A 22612-nucleotide genomic window follows, 5' to 3' on the forward strand; every position below is an offset into this window, starting at 1 on the left:
GTCACATTCAGCGTCCCAAAAGTACATAACTAAAAACAATTACGCGACGAATCACATTGAACAGTCACCAACAACTCCTTTTGTTATGCAGTGTGTGAATAATTGTTATCGGCGACTCATGTGATGCCTTGCTCGAGACTTTGCACGGTTATTTTTTTTTGTATTTGTTTTTTTTATCCCTTTTTCCTCGTTGATTCGGGCTCATTATAGAGAGCGTTTTCAAGAGAGAGTGATTTCTCCCAGTATCATCTTGATTTCAGCATATTGTGGTAATGTGGTATGTATACAATACATCATCATCAGCTCTACATACAGTGCGGCATGGATGTTGGCCGCTTCTCAAGAAGGTTATACAATACATAAATAAAATTGATTGTTTACTGTTCGACTTATATATTTGACAGAAATGTATACAACTTACAAACAGGAAAATTTATTTTACCTACAGTTTATAACATATAAGTAATTTAACCTTTTGAATACTAACCAACAGTATATCGCTGTTTATAATACCAGCCAGGTTTACTAACTACAATCATTGTCGTCGTTACAATGTATATATATATATATTTTTTAAATTTATTAAGAAAACAAACAGTTACATATTGATTACAATTTTTTTAAATATAATAATGAAAAGTTATTGTAACCAGCAACGTTTCCATGTATACATTATAATATAGTTAAGCCTAACAAGATAGAGAGTAAGAATAGCATAAATATGAAGAAATTATATAAGAAAATTACAAGAGAAAAATGAGGAAGAATAATAAATAATTAAATTATATACAAAAAATGTAACATAAAAAAAATCAATTATATATTATATATCTATTTATACAAAATTTTGGAGATAGCCCGTTTAAATGAAACAGGTGAATTATTGAAAGGATAAACGGTGGAGAAATACAAATTATAATTTAAACAAGAGCGCCGAACAAAAGAGTTTTGTGCATAATTAGAACCGCTACGACTGATATGGTACAAAGTTTGGTTTCGCCTAAATCTTGATGGACAATGGAAACCCACCCTTTCGAGTAGGTTTGGCGAGTCAACAAAACCATTGATAATTTTAAAAAGAAAATATTGATCAGATATAGAACGTCGACTTTCCAAAGATGGTACCATAAAAGTTGCAGTGGTCGAAATAGAATTAGATAAATCGTAACGCTTTTGTACCGCTTCGAGACGATTTATATATGATTTATATATGGTTATATATGGATAATTAATTTCGAAACTTTATACTGCATTATCATTATGTTTTATTTGCATATTTAATTATATTTTAACAAATGTATTCGCGTGTTAAATGAATTATTTATTGTAAATTAAAGATTATACGTCATAAAAATCCATGTCCCTACGTCGTACTGTAAAAGCTTCGAATTGACATTAAAAAATGCAATTAATTACCTGCTAGCACTTAACGGCCACTTAGTGTCGTAAATCAATACATAAAATAACGTAATCAAGTGTAAATAATCCGAGGTTATTGGTAATTATCTAATCAATATACCGGTCAGAAGTATACTCCCAGGAATTTATTTTAAACTTTATTTGACAATTTATACTGACAAACCAGTCACCAAACGGCCGCCATTAGGATGATCATAGCTTTTTTTAGTGGAGCTGCAGCCACGGAAGTTCTTAAGCCATGAAATGTGGTGTCGTCCTTTGATGCGCTTACCGTTGATCTTTCCTTGGATGACAAGTTAACATATTGACTACTGAGTAGATAAGTATTTTTTAAATATCATATTTAAAATGCATGCCAATTACATCGATCAACCGCCTGATCGTTATGCGCCAGGTGCGTCTTCAGCGTCCAATGACTTAAGAGCATACTTAAGTGAAACGGGAAATAAGTTTCAACTATAGATGCGACGAAATTTCGGACTGGCTGCTAATCGGAGAGCGAAAGTCGAGCTGTGAAAACGTCAATTTGTTTTGTGATTGCGTCGGGAGAATTAATTCTTAAATCGTGCAAAGATGACTAAAAAACGTTACCCATTTACTTGAAAAAGAAAACATATCAATGAATATATTATTATTATTATTACAAATAGAACAATAAACATAACACTAAATGGACGCATGTTGAATTTTTAGGACAAAAATTATGTTTTGTTCTGCACGCGTCGTTTACACAATCTTCGCGTCGTGCAGTCACGATCGTTTTAGACCGTGCCCCAGCTGAAGTATAGCCTTAAGGAATGTTGTAGTTTTATCCTTTCATAATGTAGCCCAGATACTCTGCGGTCTGGCTGAAGCTGGTCCCTGAGACATACCTTCACGTCATAGTAAGCACTCACATGGTACACTTTTATACCCTGTGCCGGAAACACGGACACAGGTGGTTTGATTAACGGAGTTTACAATGCGATGCGACTCGGATAGAATTGTGGGTACATTGTGGGTTGCACTGGACCCGTTCATGATACGTGCATAATTGCGTAATGTATGGTCTTGCAACAATACTGAAGATTTGAGGTAGAAGGGAAGAAAATATTGAGGGCCACCATAATTTGCCCAACCAGATACTGCGCAGAACTTCTCGAACATTTATAATTTGATTGAGAACATCAACATTTATCATCCGGTCAGTCCAAGAAATGTGAGGATGCGTTTATATATAAAAATCTCGAAAGCTTCAACTCTCCGTGATATCTCTTGGTTTAGTATCCATACTTCCATTCCATAGAAAAAAATGAGAGAACATAACAACGTCCCGTACGCAGTCTCAGACCAAGGTTATGGTCTCGATTGCTAAGAAGGTGTCTTATTTTGAGAAAGGCACTCTTTGCGATCTCAATTCTAGTTATTTATTTCCTGGTTCCATTTCTCATTAAACCATGTACCTTAATATTTATAATGGAGCACACGTTCAATTGGTTTGCTGTTAATGACAAAACTTGTGTTGGCGCATTTGGTGAAAATCGCGAAAAAAATACGCACGTATTCTTTGCATAATTTTACACAATATGTTTTGATCTATAAATTTCAAAACGCGACAAAACCCTACGAAAAAAAATATTTTAAGTCTCGATTTATTACAAAAAGCGCCAAGTCCGTGTTTCATATTATTATTTAAAGCTTGGGTGATTTCGCGCGTGTTAAAGTCACCAAATAAGGGAACGTTCAATATTGGAAATGGCGTCTCCCATGCTGTAGCATCCGGTAAACTCATGACAGTGCCACGGAAATATGTGCTTTAAGGTTCAAATAGACTATATGACGATCGGGTACATTTATGCTAAGAGCGATTTAGTGTCTATGATCAAATCTATGCCATTCCGATACATTATACATACATATTGTATGGCAGCTATGGCATCGTATTTACACTCTGTGACACCCTGTGACACAGGACGCCAACATAAGAAACGGGCTTTTCGACATATTTATGACCGATCGTCATAGAGTGTATTTAAACCATTATGCAGGATAAATTAAAAAGTGAGGTTCAAGTAGCGCTACGTTCAATTTTATTTTGCTTATATTTATTACATTCAAGAGTTTATCGGCTGAAACAAATTGACATTTAGTTCTAATTTTGACATAGAATACAACGGAAAAAATAATCTCATGTTAAAACAAATAATTGAAGCTTGAAACATAAAAACGTTGTTTCCCGCAAATATCGAATTGTGGACTTGTCGCTTTTTGTAATTAGACGTCTCAAATAAGATATTATATAAATATAACATAAAGAGCATATTGTGTGAATAGAGAATGTAGATTCACCTTTCTTCGTTTCTACTTATTGGTAAATTTTCATGCAATCTATTCAATTCAACACGCTCAGTGATAAAATAATAATCCGTTCTCACAAAATCAATAATACATAATATAGGTAGGTCGTTTAGTAGCAGTCCTTGCAGGGATTTTTAAAAACCATCATAGCAGCCAAAGGTTTAATAAATGTAATAATAATATCAGCTCCTAGATGTCAATAATTATTATCTATCATTCTGTTTCGAAGTTGAAATTACTGTATAATTATAATACAAATAATTTTATAACATAATAACGACTACGTAATAATTAGTATCTATCAAAACAATTTTATAATACTAAAGGTTAAAGTTGTTTTCCGTGATCAAAATATTTTTTATTGAATACGAAGCCTTACTTTTATAATAATTGTAAGAAAAGTATTAAAAAATATTTTATAGATGTCACTGAAAGATTATTGAAATATTTTTAAAAGCACATAATACACATAATTTATACAGAGAAGCGTGTATTTTTTTTTGGAAATGTAATAGTTGACAATTAAATTATTAAATATTCTGCTAGATGTCTCAATTTAAATTTAAATTTGGCGGCTCGTGGTGCAGTGCGCAAGGCTGCGCTGGCCTTCCATCCCGGAGTTCTGAGTTCGATTCCCGGTGAGGTCAAAATATATTAAATTTACATAATCTAATGTGTAAATTCCTCAAGCCTGGGAGTTTTACCACTATTATTGGGCTTCACGGTCTGTTGTGGTATTTCATAAAGAAACATAAAACAAATAAAACAATTAATTCAATGAGACGCGAGAGAGTAGTGGGATAAAAAAATATGTTTAATAAATAAAATGTATATGGACACTTTTAGTTATACATAATAATTTTCTTGTCTTAATTACCTCAGTACATATTTCATATTATGGGTTTCGTGACGTTTATAAATGTTATATATAAATGCTTAATATCGGTCAATTGGAAAACCTTATTGATTTTTTTAGTGTTGTCATCCCTTTAATTCACGACAGCGTGTAGGTACATAATATTATTACCTTTCTAATCGATCTCAATCAATGTTGAATTGAACTTTAGAAAGGAAAAATGACGTAATCCACACAAATCAAATTTTACAGGAGGCACAAAAACTTTTTGTTTCGGTTTTCGGTTAATGTTAAAAACAAAATAGGCATAACCGTAAAGTGCATGGTAATGAATCCTGATCTAGAATATAAAATATATTATGTAAACATAGATCAAATCATATTATCTGAAAAATAATACCGCATCCACTGACAGAAGGAATGCAAAAAGCTTCAAATGACGCCAAAGTATTGCAAAAGCTTGTGGTCAAGAATGTCGAGGATAAAGGTGGAAAGGTTTTCATCTAGCAATGATATAAAAAGGTGAGAGAAGATTTAATTAAACAATTATTTACATAGACATTTTGAAAACTATTTGAATGTTAACACGTTGTCGATAAAATTTTGGAAACATCACTTACTTTGATCTCACCGACAAAATCTATATATATATGAATTATAAGTCGGGTTAGTTACACCATTTATAATTTAAAAAAAGGTAGACCGATTTTTATGATCTTTAATTTGTTGGATTTGTCTATACCCCGAATAGCAGAATAACTATTAAAACATCGGATAAAATCGCAAAAACAAAATTTATGAAGAAAATTAATGAAGGTATAATAAAGTAGTAGGTAATTCGTGTAAATCTGCTAAAACCACATAACATTAGGAATTCACTCCAATAACCATTGAAATGGCAACAGATGGTATTCATCTCAACAATTGACTTTTGTTTAAAAAAAGTTTATGACGTGTCGTAAACCCCTATTTTTACGATGTTAACATTTGTTTTGTAATTTACATTATTGTTGAATTGCGACTATAGTACAATAAATCTTGTGATATAACTACTACATTCATTCATTTATTTGCCATAGGTCATGATGAGTATACTTTTTTGTAAGTGAATTTTGTTGCTTCTGGTAAGTTTTGTGTTTTAATTTTAACTTTGTGTTGAACATATTTTTTAATAACAATTTGTTCTCTTAAAAGTTGGTTAAAATTCTCAGCAGGCGATACGAATACCTTTATAATTATCGTCGGTGTATTAGCCAAAAGAATTAACCAAAATACTATTTTACAGGAGGAGGATTTTTAACCTTTGACATTTATTTATTAATTACCTGTGGATGAATACTGTCCTTATAATAGGCTTTATAATATAATATTTTAAAAAGTCTATTATGTTAAATTCGCTTTTTATTCGTAACACTAGGTGGATAATCACCCTTACAATTATCGTTTTTAATAAGTACTTTCCTGTGGGATACAAATTCGCAATTTTTACATAATTATATTATTACATAATATATACCTATATACTATTGTCGCTGGTATCCAAACTGATTTAAGATAATTCTGGCCACACGCACAATTTGATAATTTTGTGGATATTTATAAAAATAATGAAGGCTTAATTACGTAGTAGGTACTTCGTGTAAATCTGCTAAAACATTAGGAATTCTTTCCGGTGGACAATACAGTGGCAACATCTGTTCTGTGATTCAATAATTATTATCATCTCAACAACTTGACTCGTGTTAAAAAAATATTTATGATAAGTCGTAAACCCCAATTTTTACAATAAATATTGAATGAAGTTTTCTACAAAAATGTGTTTGGGCCATTGACGGTTTGGGCAGAAAAAATATTGAATAGCCTTCTGCAGAGTTTATTTATTTGGGACGTTCCTATTGTGTTACAATTATTATTACTTTAAAAATAATAGAAATAATACATTGGTAGTGTGTAGAGAACTTTTACTTAATTTTTGTTTGTAAATTTGTTTTTAAAAAAAATAGGAATATCTTTCAATAAAAATGTACGACTATCATAATATCTGTATTGTATGTAGATACCTATTATCATTTCCATGGCAATAATAATGTGAGTAGGGAAGGACAAACAACATAGATTGAATCGTTTAGAATAAGTAGGTACTAAAAAATTAGGTACCTATGTGTCGAGTGCGGACATCTAATTATTTTAGGTGGTGTTAGTCATAGATTATTAAATAAATACGGTGGTAGATGTATATTACAATAATGGTAACCAAAGCATCACCATTGTAACATAACATGCATACAATACAATATTAGTCCTTATAATGTTGAATATAGTAGGTACTAATTAATGACAATTTTATATTATTTTATAAGAATCGCGCTTAGCAACCTGAGTTTCACCTTTCGTCATGTTTAATCTTATATAAATGAAAATGACACACCATTGGTAATTTAATTACAAATAATGCTATGTTTACGTTGTTTGGATGACTTGAACTTTTATTAGATGCAGGTACGGCCTTATGCCCCCTTATAGTGGAGAAGGTTCAAAATAAATCTTTGAGAATCCTTTAAAGCTGTGTGGATAGTGGATACTATCCATGGTTTTATCCGATTGATTTCTCAAGACGTATGCTTACATACTGTATTCTGAAAGTTAAAAGAGAACTAAGTATTTAGGTTACGTACTTTTTTCCAACTTATATCTACCCAGTACAAATGAGAACTCTGCCATTATTGGTACTTAGTATTGATTTTATTATATATTATTTTATAACTTTTTTGATAATCTAAGTTGTTTGTTCTGCCAAGGTGCAATAATTGCTAATGATAATTGGGCAGGAAATAACTATATTCAACCAAATCGCTTCGGATAATCGTATATTCCACCTGCGTGAGAACGAGTTTATGTGAACATTGTTTTATAAATTCTTAGTATAGGTAGGCACTTACTGTTTTTTCTAATACTATTTCTTTATTTTTTAAACACTATTTTAATACTATTTCTTGATGTTTGATATTCTGTGCTCGTATTTAAATGGAATTCGTAAAATTTTCTATAAGTACGTAAATAAATTTTTAATTTGAATCTATAAGGTACTTATGTGGATATGTTGTTTGTTATGACTAATTAATTACAAACTTATCTATCCAAAATGAGACAGTAATATAAGTTATAATCAGTGACGAGTGGTGGTAGAGGTATCATGCACTGGTTATAGTGGTAGATAAAGTAAGAATAAAGAAAAAACAATTTTTGACGGTATACTTTGTTTAAACAAGATTATTTCGCCTGCGGCGCTGACAATCCTTACCAACCTGCCCAATATAGATCCACGTAAGAAGTTTAAAGTTTATTGTTGCATTTTTATATCAAAAGTACGTACGTAAAGAAAAGATTAGCATAAGTACTTAGTTTCGGAAAATTATACAGCGTTCCTGTTCGTGAAATTTTCCATTTCGAGCACTGCAGCTAATGTTTATCGATTGATTATTCTAGCGGCGACGTACATTGGCAGCCCGCATCATATGCACGAATATGCACAAGATGCAATGACATATCTTTGTCATTACGGTCGTCCAGATCTATTCATCACCTTTACGTGCAATCTGAAATGGATAAAAATTGTTCAACTGCTGCTCCCCGGACAAACATCAAGTGATCGGCACGACATTACCGCACGTGTCTTCAAACAAAAAATCCTGTCGCTGATGAACTACATTGTTAAGCATCGCGTCGATAGTCGATGCTGGATGTATTCGATTGAATGGAAAAAACGAGGCTTGCCGCATGCACACATTCTTATTTGGTTAGTCGAAAGAATTCAACCAGACCAAATAGATGACATCATATGTGCCCGAGATTCCTGATCCCGAAACCGATCCAGACCTGCATGATGTTGTAATTACTAACATGATTCACGAACTATGTGGCGCCATAAACCCCCCCCCCCCCCCCAATCACCATGCATGGTTGACGGCAAGTGTTCCAAGCGTTATCCATGAAGTTTGACGGCGGAGACGTATCACTGCCAACGATGGTTATCCACTGTATCGGCGTCGATCACCCGATGATAACGGTGGAACTATCACAATGAAAGTGAAGGAAAACAATATCGTGGTCGACAACACTTGGATTGTTCCGTATTCGCCACTTCTTTCCAAAAAAATCAAGGCGCATTACAACGTGGAGTATTGCAATTTAGTGAAGTCTATCAAATAATACATCGCAAATATGTCACCAATGGCAGCGATATGGCGGTTTTTGGCGTTGAAACTCCCAATACTAACGATAAAATCACGCACTATCGAGATATGTGAGCTGCAATGAAGCGATTTGGCGTATTTTCTCATTCCCCATTCATGAATGTCATCCCACTGCTCTGCATTTGGCAACATTGGTCAACAAGTTTATTTCAACGCATCGAATGTTGCTCAACGTGCTAAAACACCTCCAGTGACAAGATTGACCAGTTTCTTTTCGATTTGCCAAAGCGATCCGTATGCACGAACGTTGCTATACTCTGAGATGCCACATTATTACAAAAAACACGTATCTTTACTTACGGGAAAGAACTTCAGTATAATCATCTATCGGAGTTCGGTATTCTGTATACGTACAAACACGTAACTCAAGTTTATAATAGTTTATATTTATAATAGTCTTTTATTGTGATACGAGTTTCTTGTTATTGCTTAATTCTATTATGATATAAAGTATATTTTGAGATACGTGTTAGTGGAATATGTGCGTATTCAAATTCTGAATTTTTTACATCAAACAACTCAAAACTGACAAAAATTGAGATACGTGTTTGTAGAAAATTAACGACGAGACATGTTCGTGTTAACGCATTTTAAATTTGAAATCAGAGAGAGAAATAAATTAATATTGCACTCGTAAAACTGTGGAATATTTTGGCTACATCGCATAATATTAAATTTCTATGAAAAGATGCGATACTTGACGGCCGGTCAAGGATCATTATTTTAAGGACGAAAACGATTTATCGTTTCATTCAATATTAAAAGGCGAAGGTGGATAAGTAATTAGAAACGAAATCGAAAACTGATTTCCATACCTGTCATTTTTTTTTGCTAAGTTGATGTTTCTTAATAAAAATAAACAATTTTGGAGGATAGATTATATAACGTAGTCTGTGCCTACTTACAATAATTATTGTATTTGAACTACTAGGGAAAAAAACAACAAACCAGTTTGATTATAAAAGTGTGTGGAAAATACTCTTGCGTTATTTGTAAGCAAACCACAGCTGCAATATATCGTTGTTTAGTGTTTTGATAAATTGAAGTAATTTTTTTAAAGAAACAGCCGCAGTTAATAATCCACAATGAATAAGGTCTGTAAAATTGGTTAATTTGTTTGGTATTATAATTACCACTAAAAGAAAGCAAACGTATTTTAATAATGATTTTTAAAAAGAATATTAAAATACTTACATTAAATTTGTAACCAGTGGGTCTATTCTATACGTCTTATCGACTGCAGAAGTGATAAAGTGATAAATACCTATTATCAAACTTAGGGTACCTAAGTTTGTATCAAAGTATTAGCACTTATTGTAACAATTACAATAAATTGCTTGTAATTGTTGCAATAAGTGCTATACTTTAACAGCACCTCTCTTGGCTGTGATAAAATTTAGAGCGAGATAGACAGTTTTGACTATTTAGACGGCTTACTTATTGTAAGAATAATTATAATACCTCAATACAAATATAATAAATACTATAACTTTATCACTTAAGCGGTCGATAGTCGCCTTGTGTATAGAATAGACCCGCAGAAGTAACTAGTTTTCTTTATTTAAATTATATCGTCACCTCAATACTACAACTAGAAAACTCTGATTTGGCCATTGTTGGCAAAATGAAATTTAAACTTTACTTGATTAACATAAATCTAGGCTATCATTATTATTTAAAATAAAAATGGAAAATTGTTCTTTTCTAATTGGAAACAATTAAATTATTATGATATACTATTTTATTTATTTGATGCATTTATGGTTTTTAAGTTATTTTAATATTTTAAAACACAAAATTAATACAGTTCCCATTAACTTCTGACTTACCTGGTTTTATCATGAAGCTATTTTAAAAACAGTGAAAATCAAGTTATCTAGTTGTAGGATTGAGGTGACAATATGCATATTAAGACAGTGTATTGTATTATATTATTGTTATTATAGAAGGTAATGTTTACTCATATAGAATGTGTTTTGTAATTATTGATTATAACCGTTTCGTTTAAAAATCATTTATGTCAAAAATATTTAATATAAATAGAAGAGCTTGATAAAAATTATCTTATATTAATATATTATGTATCAACTTTTATAAAGTTAAATAATGCAATTTAGATTAGAGTATACCGTGTATATTGCTTTTTGTTAACGCTTTGGTGAAATACGTGATGTTATAGTATGTCTAATAATATCTAACAAAAAAATAATTAAATATATTCAATTGAATTACATTGGTATTTATGTGGTAGAACTTCATTAAAAAAAAATTTTTTAATTTTTTTATCCTGCAATTTTATTAATGTTTACATAACTCTACATACAGTATGGAAGTACTTTAGGGAATTGCTCCTTCCCTCAGACTATCTAAACACAATTAAAATTTTTGTACCAGTTGTAAATACTTCTTAAGGGTAGATAGGTACCGGTCCCTATCGTGTTAAATTATGGCAGTAATTAAGAACTAAGAATATATTTTTTTATGAAATTTTGAATATTATATTATGATATAATATTCAAAATAATAATAATATATTAGATTAGGTAATATTAGATTCTTTTTTACAAAAAAATAAATAATGAAAAAATAAAGTACAAGAATTTCTATTATAAAATTTGGCTAGCGCCGGCCGTCTGTTAACGACTAAGCTAGTAATATCATTTACCTTAACTCATTTAGTGCTAACACTGCGACTCGCACGTTTGGAGTACTTGGCCATAAGATATAATTAACGTGTTATTTAAAGGTGGTAATTAATAGGTAATTAAAAGTTATTAAAAGGTCAGCAGTGATTGTATTTTATAAAATACAAAGCAGATTCCTTCCTGATTGGTGGAATTTGAACTATCAACTGCAATTTAAAATTACCTAGTTATAAGACCGCTTGAATCATTGATGAATCGATAACTAAGAAGCGAAAGCACTCCCCGGAAAGTTACAGATGTGAGTTTGAGTCTCAATAACATCCACTAAACGTTTTAATATAGAATTCGAGCTTTTCCCGCGTGTCATAAGTTCGTTATCCCTATCTAGTAGGTCTAGTAGTCATATACATTTTGTATTAAGCTCTTCTACGCCAGAAAAAAATGACAAGCGCGCTGCTGCAGATAAAATTGCGTGTGTAGTGTAACAGTGGTAAAGCTGTCGAAAGATCATTGGCTCCCAAACTTTTCTTCTTCCCGCGACCCACTTGTATAGTTATAGGAAGCAAGTAACCAGTCTCACTGCTACATTAAAACCTTCTTTTTAAATTACGTCATGTTTGTTTACTTCTACTACGTTCGAAATTATTGTCTTGATTGATTTCAGAATAATGTCTTCCTGGAATAACTTAATATTGAACAAATTTTACAAGTCACCCTTCCTTTTCATCACAAATAATCAGATTGTCTCAGACCCCATCTCTTTCTTTTAGGAAGTGACTTCATATATGGATTACTCCATAGCCCGTTTTGCTGTTAACTCATTCAGAATACTTTCCACGTGGCCAATTCAGTCTGCATTTTCATATGCCACGTAATCTTTTTGCCCCCAGATCAGTACCTCAATATCCTTGTCAACGTAAGCAAGGGTCAATTTACTGTTAGATAAAGGCCTCCCATAGTTCCCTCCACTTTTATTGGTCCCTAATTTTTTGCTGCCACGTACATCCATCTAACTGTATGAGTTCGTCTATCCAGCATGCTTAGGGCATCTCTGTAGGTGTTTAGTGCCCCTTAGTGGCCACTGCAATGAAGACATTTGTCCTCGGGTTGTCCACTCGCCGAGCGACATGTCTTGTCTGTTTCCTTATCCATTGGTTTCTTTACGCGTTATGCCCCCTTTCCATGGCACATTGCGGTACTCGTAATTTTTTGATTTCTCATACATTAAGAGTCCATGTCTCACATGCATACGTAAGCGTTGGTAGTACATATTGGTCGAAGACCGCGAAAGACGATTTCCGCTTAAGACACAACCGGAAGTCACTTTTTAAGATACTATTCAGGCGCCCAAAATCGCTCCAAGTCAGTTCCGTTTTGCAAGCAATCATACATTCCACCGTCAATAATTGAAATTTGTTGTCCAAAATAGTCGTAGTTATTGACCGGCTCGACTTGAGTGCTATTGATTTTGTCATTATTTTTGTCTTGGAGACATTTAATTTAAACCTGCTTTGTGGCTTTCATTTGCAAGCTCCTGCATCCTATTTTGAAGGTATTATGGGTCATTTACAAAGGCAGGCGCTTAAGATATTTTATATTATTGGCGATTCCACTAATCTCCCAGTCAAGTTACCTTAACAAATCTTGGAGTAGCGATGAATAATTTGGGTGAGATCGTGTCGCCTTGTCGGACACCATTGCTAATAGCATACCTGCAAGATGGCCTTTGAATTTTTACACTACCTGTTGCAATACTGTGTTGTTATTCAGGACGATTATATAGCTCCTATCTCTAATTTTATTAAACAATTTCTTTTATTCAACGAATAAGTCACAAGTTTTCAGAATGTAACATTCTTCATACTGAATATACATAATTTTAAAATATCTCATACATCTACAGTCTAAACACTAGAAAAATCATTTAAATACGACACCCGACGGGACTTGAACCTGTATCTGTTGGATTCGTACCAGTATGCTTTACCAATTAAGCTACGGGAATTTTATTGAATCACGACAATTTTAACTCTTAGTTATTACATGAAATGCTTATCGATTTGCGTTATAATGTTGGCTATCGGTTTTAGTATATTAAATTAAGACAGGTATCAATTATTTCCTTAATTACTAACCGACGTCGCGGATTACTCCATTGTTTAGTTTTTATAACGTACTGATACTTGCAATAATTTTAATAAACTATTTTTTCTATTCAACGAATAAGACACAAGATTTTAGAATGTAACATTATATAATATACTGAACATAATATGTACATAATTTAAAAAAACATCTAATGAAAAAATCATTTTTTAAATGCGTCTCCAACTAACAGAGCGAACAATATTTCTTAGAAATTAAAAAAATATCTCACATCCTATTTGTTGAGTAACTAGCATTAGAAGACCCCTTAAAAACGCGTGTATATTATGTATATCTACTAAAGCTGTCAAAACTATATATGAACGTTAACACACGGTGACCTTTTACATCGCAATTCTATTATCCGATCTATACAATAATAATATTATACTGATAGCAGTTAACCTTGATTTTGACCGTCAGAAAAAAATGTTTTCATTTTTAAAGTTAACAAGTAGGCACATAGTTTTTTTTTACCAATTGGAGTTTTTATTTTATTGCAAAAAAAATAGTATATTATTGTTTTGAAAACACATTCTTAATAATATAAATATGTTATTAAAATGCTAGATTATTAATATTATTTATTATTATTTATCAGGTACAATAAATTATTAATAACCTTGGAAAGTTGTTGATAATTTGTTTATTATGTAAATATTTTCCTTATACTTGACATTTGATTAATAACTAAGTTTATAAAAATCAAAATATTTTTTTAATTTACTGTTGAATAGAAAAAAAAGTGGATATTTAAAAAAAATCGCGATGGAAGAACAACGGGTATAATCTTGTAATATTATTTTTTAGTATATAATCCACAGAACAGATAATACATAGAATTCCGATAGCCCATAAACCAATACAGTAAATTTTGACAAAGGATTTTGAATGTGTGAGTGTCCTACGAAAATGAACCACGCATTTATATACGTGCAATAAACCAATATTAAATGAGCGTCTATGCATTAACCGAGAGCAGTTGTTAGTATTCGATGTACCTAGACGTATTCTTGACACGTGTTTAAATTATTTATCCCGTATTCTTCCTTACTCGAGGTAAATAAAAAATAAAAGTAAATAAATATTTTCTAAATGTAAAAAAATTCAATTAACTAATAAAACATTAGGTGGAATTACCAGTGAGGTACATACACATCTAAGAACACTTCATAATATAAATTTATTGAAAGATCATTCAAAGAAGAAAGTGCCAATAGTTCAACTACTAGGTATTTGTAAACATCAGCATCTCTACCTTTACCTATTTTACAACGTTTTTATTAACTCGTATTCTTGTTTGTCCGGTGGTTGTTTGTCCAGTACAAATCTTGCAATCAATTTTTAACTAACTTTCCGACTAGCTAGACATTTGAAACTTTTAGAATATATCAGAGCACGATGCCAATGCATTCTTTTAATACTTTTTGCCATCTTTAAGCAGAATTGAATTCATTTTCAGTTAATTCTGTTTTGTATGGAAAGTTATTTCAGAAAACTCCGTAAAAAGTAAAAGACTATTATTGGTTGCTAAGGGGGTGGTCTTAGCAACTAAATTATTAATATATACGTGCGTTACTATAGAAATAAAAATGAAATGTCAAAATGACATTTCAGTATTCTATATTTGTTTGTTTTTATTCACTTCATATCAAGTACAAGTTTGAGCATATTGAGCATAATAATTCAACAGAAAATTTAAAAACGTTGTATATAAAATAGGATAATCCGACCATGTGCAATCCTAATAGGATCACATGGGCCTCCACAGAGTAGAGGTTTTGTATTGACAGATTTTGTTTTTTTACGAGAAATGGATGTCAGCCACTTGCTCAACCTATAAGGTCCATACCCTGACTCACACACAAATCGAAAAACAATATATTGTGTACTTGCCAGACCCAGGATTCGAACCTGGGACCCACGCCGTGATAGTCCAACGCTTAAGCCGCGCGGCCACCGTGGGTGTTGTCTATAAAAAGTTCTTTATATCTTGTAATTTTTTTTAAAGATTTATATGTTAATATTTTAAAGAGATTTTTATATCTAGGTATATTTATTGGTATAAGTATTTTTTCCAAAAATTTCATCAATACCGGTATTCAATACGAAATACAGAAATACTGGTATTGGTGTTTTCATTCTGTGTTGCCCTTAGTTGCAAGGTAGGTAAAGGTCAAATACATTTGGTCAAACAAGTTTCAAGCTTAAAGTCGATTACGCAAATAGTCATTGGATCAGTTTGCATTCAAATAGTATACATTTTTTTTTTTTTTTAATTTTATGACTAGCTTTAAAAGATTATTTAACTATCACTTAAAAAAGAAACATAAACTGGTGGAATCTTGCACAGATATTAAATTAATGAAACCATAAAATTAAATGATATTATATACGTTTGTATAATAACCGATAAATTCGTGATGGCAACTCAGTTTGATACACTATTATATTAATACTATCGACCGAAGGTACTTGATGGAATTTGAATTTAAATCCATTATAATTTGATACATTCTTATATAAATATTGTTCAGAAGTATAATTGGAATTAATATGTAATATGTGCTTCTCAAAATATTTAGTATATTAGATATCTCCAAAGATTCCAAAAGGTTATTGTCAGTTACAAGGTATACTCCTCATGTTATCAGTGGTAATTAAGACTACATATTGGAGCGGCTTCTTAACGTTTATACAGCGCGTAACGATTATGTGCCCATTCGATATAATTAGCATGCTATTTAAATGTGGTAAATAAAAAGTAATTATCTTAACTTTAAATTCGTATAATTATTTCGTTTTTAAAAAGAAACACAATTTATAAAAACCTCAAAAACAAACATTTTTTAGATTTTTTTTTTTTTGACAAAGTGGGTCTTGAACTCACATCTTTCACTTTACGAGTAAGTGCTTTCGCTTCTAAGCAATCCACTCATTTATGAATCATTCGAACTATTTCTTATATTTACATTACTTAACCTTACACCAGCGCATCTATTCTATATACAACACTGCTTTCGGCCGCTACGGCAGCTATCTAGGGTAGGTTTGTATCGAAGTATTATCATTTATTGTAACAATTCCAATAAGTTAGCCGTCTAAGTAGTCAACGATCAACGACAAGTGCGATCTAAAATTTAGCATAGCCAAGAGATGTGCTGTTGAAATAAAGCACTTATTGTAACAATTACAACTAGCTTATCGTAATTGTTACAATAAGTGCTAATATCTCGATACAAACCTACCCTAGATAGCTGCCGTAGCGGTTACAAGCAGTTTTGTGTATATAATAAATGCGCTGAGGTACTTTAAATTCCACTAATCAGGAGTCAGTCTGGTTTGTGATCAATTAAGAAAAATGACATTACTAATAATTACTAATTTAATCGCAATATACATCATTCTGACGCCAGTAAAATTTGATTACCGTCGTTCTTGTACTAATTATGAGTAATGAAATTATATTTTTTTTTATTCAATACTAAATATACAGAAGGTCTCAGAATGTTACACACTTTATTATAAAAATATTTACAAGATAAAAAGAACTTTTTATATACCACGTTTTTAAAATTTCTGTTGAATCATATAAACATGAAAATTCTATGAATTATTAAAAGTAACTTCCCTTTCAATACAGTGAAAAGTTTTATGAGATTCATCATACCTGATGTTCATTATTTATAATAATTTAGGACAAATAAGGCAATTGTCAACAAATCATTTTTTGCAACAAATAAATACATATAGAATACTGAAATTTTATTTTGATTTCCATAGTAACGTACGTATATATTAATAATTTAGTTGATAGGACTACCTCCTTAGCAACGAATAATAGTATGTTACTTTTTACGGATTTCTTCCGAAATAACTTTTCATACAAAACAGAATTAACTGAACATGAATTCAATTCTACTTAAGGGGGATGCTTATACTATCAGAGGCGTAAAGAGGCACCTAACGGAAAAACACGAAGCTTGCAATTTGAGATTTTTTTTATTAATTTACAATTTCAACTGTAGTAATTAATAAATATGTATTTGAAAACACTAAAAAGATTTTTAATTTTTTTTTTAATTTAAAGATAAACTGGCAATTGTAAAAAAATTTAGTAAAATGTGAATTCGTTGCAGGGTCAAATTTTATTATTACATTATATTTTATGGCCATATTTATTATTAAAATTTAGTTTATTAGGTTTAAGATTTTATGTGGGTTAGATTTTTGACTAATTCTTCGTTTTAATATTTTTTCGATATTAATATAAATGTGTATAACTTGAAATTCTTTTTATTTATATCAAATTTTATTTCAGGCATGGTCACAATATTGAAACTCGAGTTGATATAAATAAAAAGGATTTCAAGTTACACACATTTATATTTTTATAAAAATCGATGTTTTTTAAAATATATATAAAAAATATTAAAACGATGAATTAGTCAAAAATCTACACCACATAAAATCTTAAACTTAATAAACTAAATTTTAGTGATAATTATGACCATAAAATATAATGCAATATTAAGATTTGACCCTGCAACGAATTCACATTTTATTACATTTTTTTACAATTTTAAGTTTATCTTTAAGTTTAAAAAAAATAAAAAATCTTTTTAATGTTTTCGGATACATATTTATGAAATAATACAGTTGAAATTGTAAATTATCAAAAAAAAATCTCAAATTGCAAGCTTCGTATATTTCCTCTAGGTTCTCTGCTGGCATGCGTCTCCCCCTTAAAGATGGCTAAAAGTATTAAAAGAATGCATTTGCATCGTGTTCTGGTATATTCTAAAAGTTTCTAATGCCTAGCTAGTCGGAAAGTTACTTGAAAATCGATTGCAAGATTTGTGCTGAATAAACAACCACCGGACAAACAAGAATACGAGCTAAGAAAAACGTGGTAATAAATACTAATTTAAAAATCCTCAGAAACATACATGAGTATTAGAAAAAAATCTATAAAACAAGATCGACCTAGCGGGACTCGATCTCACTTTCCGGGTGAGTGCTTTAGATTCTCGTTTTTTCAATAATATTTTTTCTTTGTTAAAAATAAATACTTAGTAAATTTATAAATAGAAAACATAATAAAATAATTACAACATTATGTATTAATATTATTGACGAATACCTGCTACATACAACAACGGTGACATTTAAAAAACTGACACAATATAAAATTGTGTATATTAAAAAATGTATATATTATTATTATATACGTGACACAAATCCGAAATCAAATGATCAGTAGCTTAAAAAAATCCAATTAAAACGATGTCTGCGATTTTTAAACGTACACTATGGTTATTAATAAAATATAAATACTAAAAATGAGCTTTTATAATATTTATGTTAATAAGTTTTATTTTTCACAATTTTTAAAAGAAAAAATCACAGTCAAGTCAGTCCTTTCGTCGCCATTGATATCGTTTATAATTAATGTGACCAGTTTGATTATGTCGAAGTTAAATACGTGCAAAAAATAGTTTGAAATATTAGTAGCATTATTGTGTGGAATGCTAATAATTAAATTATTTCTGTAGAAATCAAGATAAACATTCGATATAACTTATTTGGCACTTCTAGCTAATTAATGTGGTTATTTTTAACATACTAGTTAAATAAATACGGTTTTATTATAAATAAGTAAATCGTTCCAATTACGATCACTTATAATATTGTAGTTTATATAAAACTATCAGGATATGGTTACATATTATGTTATAAGTGTATTTAATTTAACTTTTCTTTTTATTCAACAGTTTTTGGCATTTTTATTCGTATTTATTGGAGTCTTGGCGATGGCATCTGCAGCCCCTGCTGATGAAGTCGAGAGATTGACAAAATTATTAAACTCTGGTAAGAATTATTATATTTTGTATTATTATCATCTGTGATTAAGTTTAGATAAGAAAATAGTGCATTCTTCTTACATTATATATATATATATATATATGCGTTCTCGTATATAGTGGATATCGTGATATGATTACAAATTATAAATTTAAGACGTTCACAACACGACATTTAAAAAAACAATGACAAAGTATTAAAACAGTGTAAAGAAGAAAGACATATATCCAGTACATATTATAAAAACATTATAAAAAGAAAATATGTACAAAAATTATAAAGCATTTAAGCACGTCGAATGAGCTTAGTGGAGCTAACTATTTTAAACATGCATAAAACAACGCCCACCTATTACTAATTCTCACGTAGGTGGAATTTATCAACATCTCGAACCTGGGACTCATAACACTATAGGCCGATGCTTAAACCACGCGGCCATCGTGGGACTAAATATGATACTGAAAACAAATTTAAATGTTGGTGGAAATCAGAAAAAAATGGCTGCCTAGACGTTTTAAAAATCTATAGAACTAATTTGATAACCCTACACAAGTCTGGCGAATATTTTTTCCCATGCAATGGATTTTAATTAACTGTGGACTCTCTATGGAATAGAATAAATAACTAGCTGCCTGGTACAACTTTACTGCTTCCTATAATTATAAAATGTAGTATAGTTTGTGACCTGGACTTTAATTTAATATTACATATAAATCGAACACATTATTTATTTTGTAGTAGAAAGACGATTTTCAAAACAAGAAGTATTTGAAGCTACAAGAGTGGAGGTTATATTTTTAGTTACTATCCAAATTCATTAGGTATTATTTATGTAAGTAACACATATAAAAAAATAATGTTATTGTTACAGTTGGGGTAGAAAAAGAGCAAGATGACTTGGTGCCAGCAGAAACAGCACAGAGATATTTCGGAAATCAAGGATATGGAGGATATGGACAAGGGGGATACGGAGGCTATGGTGGATATGGACATGGGGGATATGGAGGTTATGGTGGACATGGACATGGGGGGTACGGGGGACATCATCATCACCACCACCACGGAAGCAGTAGCTCAGAAAGTCACAGCCACGAGGGATAAACTTGAAATAAAATTGAAAATGTTTTAATTTATATAGAACCTACCCATATCATTTTTGATAACTCTACTATAGTTATGTAGAACCTTTTTATTAATAGAGACAATAATTATACCAATTTTGTAATTGCTCGCAGGGAAAACAGGAAAATATTTTCTCTATTGTATTTAGTTACTTTTTAACGTTAACTGCCATTATTAATAAATATTATCATGAATTTAGTGAAAATACGTCTAAGTACTTAGAATAAAAAATAATATAAATATATAATACATGCAAATTAATAAACAGACAGTTCAAAAGTGCTGTTTATTTCTTCAATAATTGAAAAATTTACTCAATTTCATCGTTATATGGGCCGCGCACCATCAACAGCAAGGACAACATATCTCTACATTATAGTGTATGTCAAGTGTTTCTATTGCCGTGCAATGTATTTTAATCTGTATAATTAACAAATAAAAATATTTAACTATACCTATTCTTCTGAAAACCATATATACCTAACTAATTGTCATGGAAGGCTGCAGGATGTACACCAGTGGCCTAGTATAACCAATTTTATTACCTTGATAGTAGTGGTGAAGAATGCCTGACCTAACACTATTTTTTGTTGTATACTAACATACATTTTTATTGTATTATGTGAAATAAAACATATTAAACTTTGAGTCAATGTAACCCTGAATAGTTTTAAGTTTAATTTGTTTAATTTAACTGTGTTACCTAAGTACTTATACAAATAAACGGCTTATTGCCAATATTTTTTTGTGTCATTTAAATATTTATTACAATTTGTCATCATTATCATTGTAGTCAAATTAGATTTTTTAATATATTATTTTACTATCTTCAAAATAGCTGCCACATCACAGCATGTACGAGTATTGATATTGATAAGTTATTACTGAATACTAGCACTATGCATAATTTTCTAAGCTCACATTTTAAGGAAATTATTTTATTAGAGATCCCCGAAAATTTTTCGGTTGTACCTTTAAGTAATTGTTTTTTTGGTTGTTATTAAAATTAATATCTCATGAAATTAGCCTAATTAAGTGATTAACCTTCTCTTTACGATGCTCATGAATTTCGTTTGCTCTGGTGAAGTCACCTTGGGTTACCGTAAGAGATTGAAAATATTACTCATTATATTATATTTATATAAGAAAGCTTTCATCATCGTTATTTAGTATTTTTTTATCTATAAAATGATCAAAAAGCCATCAAAATGTAATAATTATAATACACAACTATTTCTATACATTCTTACAATCTACATTAGTCATAGTGCTATCTTGATCTCACCCCTTACTTTCATTTTCATATCTCTTTCTCGCAATAGTGTAGGTATGTCTCTTTTTGTCGCTTTTACTTTTAGATCGCTCTATTTGCAATGTGTATTTATGGTGTTTATGGTAATGTGGATTTATATTAATATAAATATTTTATTTATATTTATAAAAATAATTGATTTGGTATAAATAAAAAGGATTTCAAGTTATACACATTTATATATTTTATAAAAATCGATGTTTTTTAAAATAGATATAAAAAATATTAAAACTATGAAAATGTCAAAAATCGCTTAAGTGATGCTTAGAAAACTTAATAAACTAAATTTTAATAATAAATATGACCATAACATATATGTAATAATAGGGTGCGGACCAATAGAACAAATTCACATTTTATTACATTTTTTACAATTGTAAGTTTGTCTTTGACTTAAAATAAAAAATATTTTTATTTTTAATGTTTTCAGATACATATTTATTCATTAATACAGTTGAAATTGTAAATTATCAAAAAAATGTCTCAAATTGCAAGCTTCGTATTTTTCCGCTAGGTGCCTCTTTAAAAAAGGCTCAGTGAAGACTTCGCCTTAACTGTGATGAGAGAGCTTAGGTTGGATACACCTAAATGATGGTTATGTGACTGGCCATATAATTAAATGGACTGTTAATGCTAAAAGTTTTTTTTTTATAATTCT

The 22612-nt window shown here is 30.5% G+C and overlaps 1 protein-coding gene across 1 annotated transcript; it reads left to right on the forward strand.

Moving 5' to 3' along the window:
* Positions 1 to 9853: 9853 nt before the first annotated feature.
* On the forward strand, positions 9854 to 21382 carry LOC147074302 (uncharacterized). The gene is made up of 3 exons (XM_085944097.1): positions 9854 to 9959; positions 19430 to 19526; positions 20392 to 21382. The coding sequence occupies exons 1-3, from the start codon at positions 9951 to 9953 to the stop codon at positions 20619 to 20621; spliced, it is 336 nt and encodes a 111-aa protein (XP_085800223.1). The 5' UTR covers positions 9854 to 9950; the 3' UTR covers positions 20622 to 21382.
* Positions 21383 to 22612: the final 1230 nt, after the last annotated feature.

Source organism: Rhyacophila brunnea, unplaced genomic scaffold (assembly GCF_057557595.1).
Source record: "Rhyacophila brunnea isolate RB1 unplaced genomic scaffold, BYU_Rbru_1.0 scaffold_16, whole genome shotgun sequence".
In the NCBI taxonomy this organism is placed as follows: domain Eukaryota; kingdom Metazoa; phylum Arthropoda; class Insecta; order Trichoptera; family Rhyacophilidae; genus Rhyacophila; species Rhyacophila brunnea.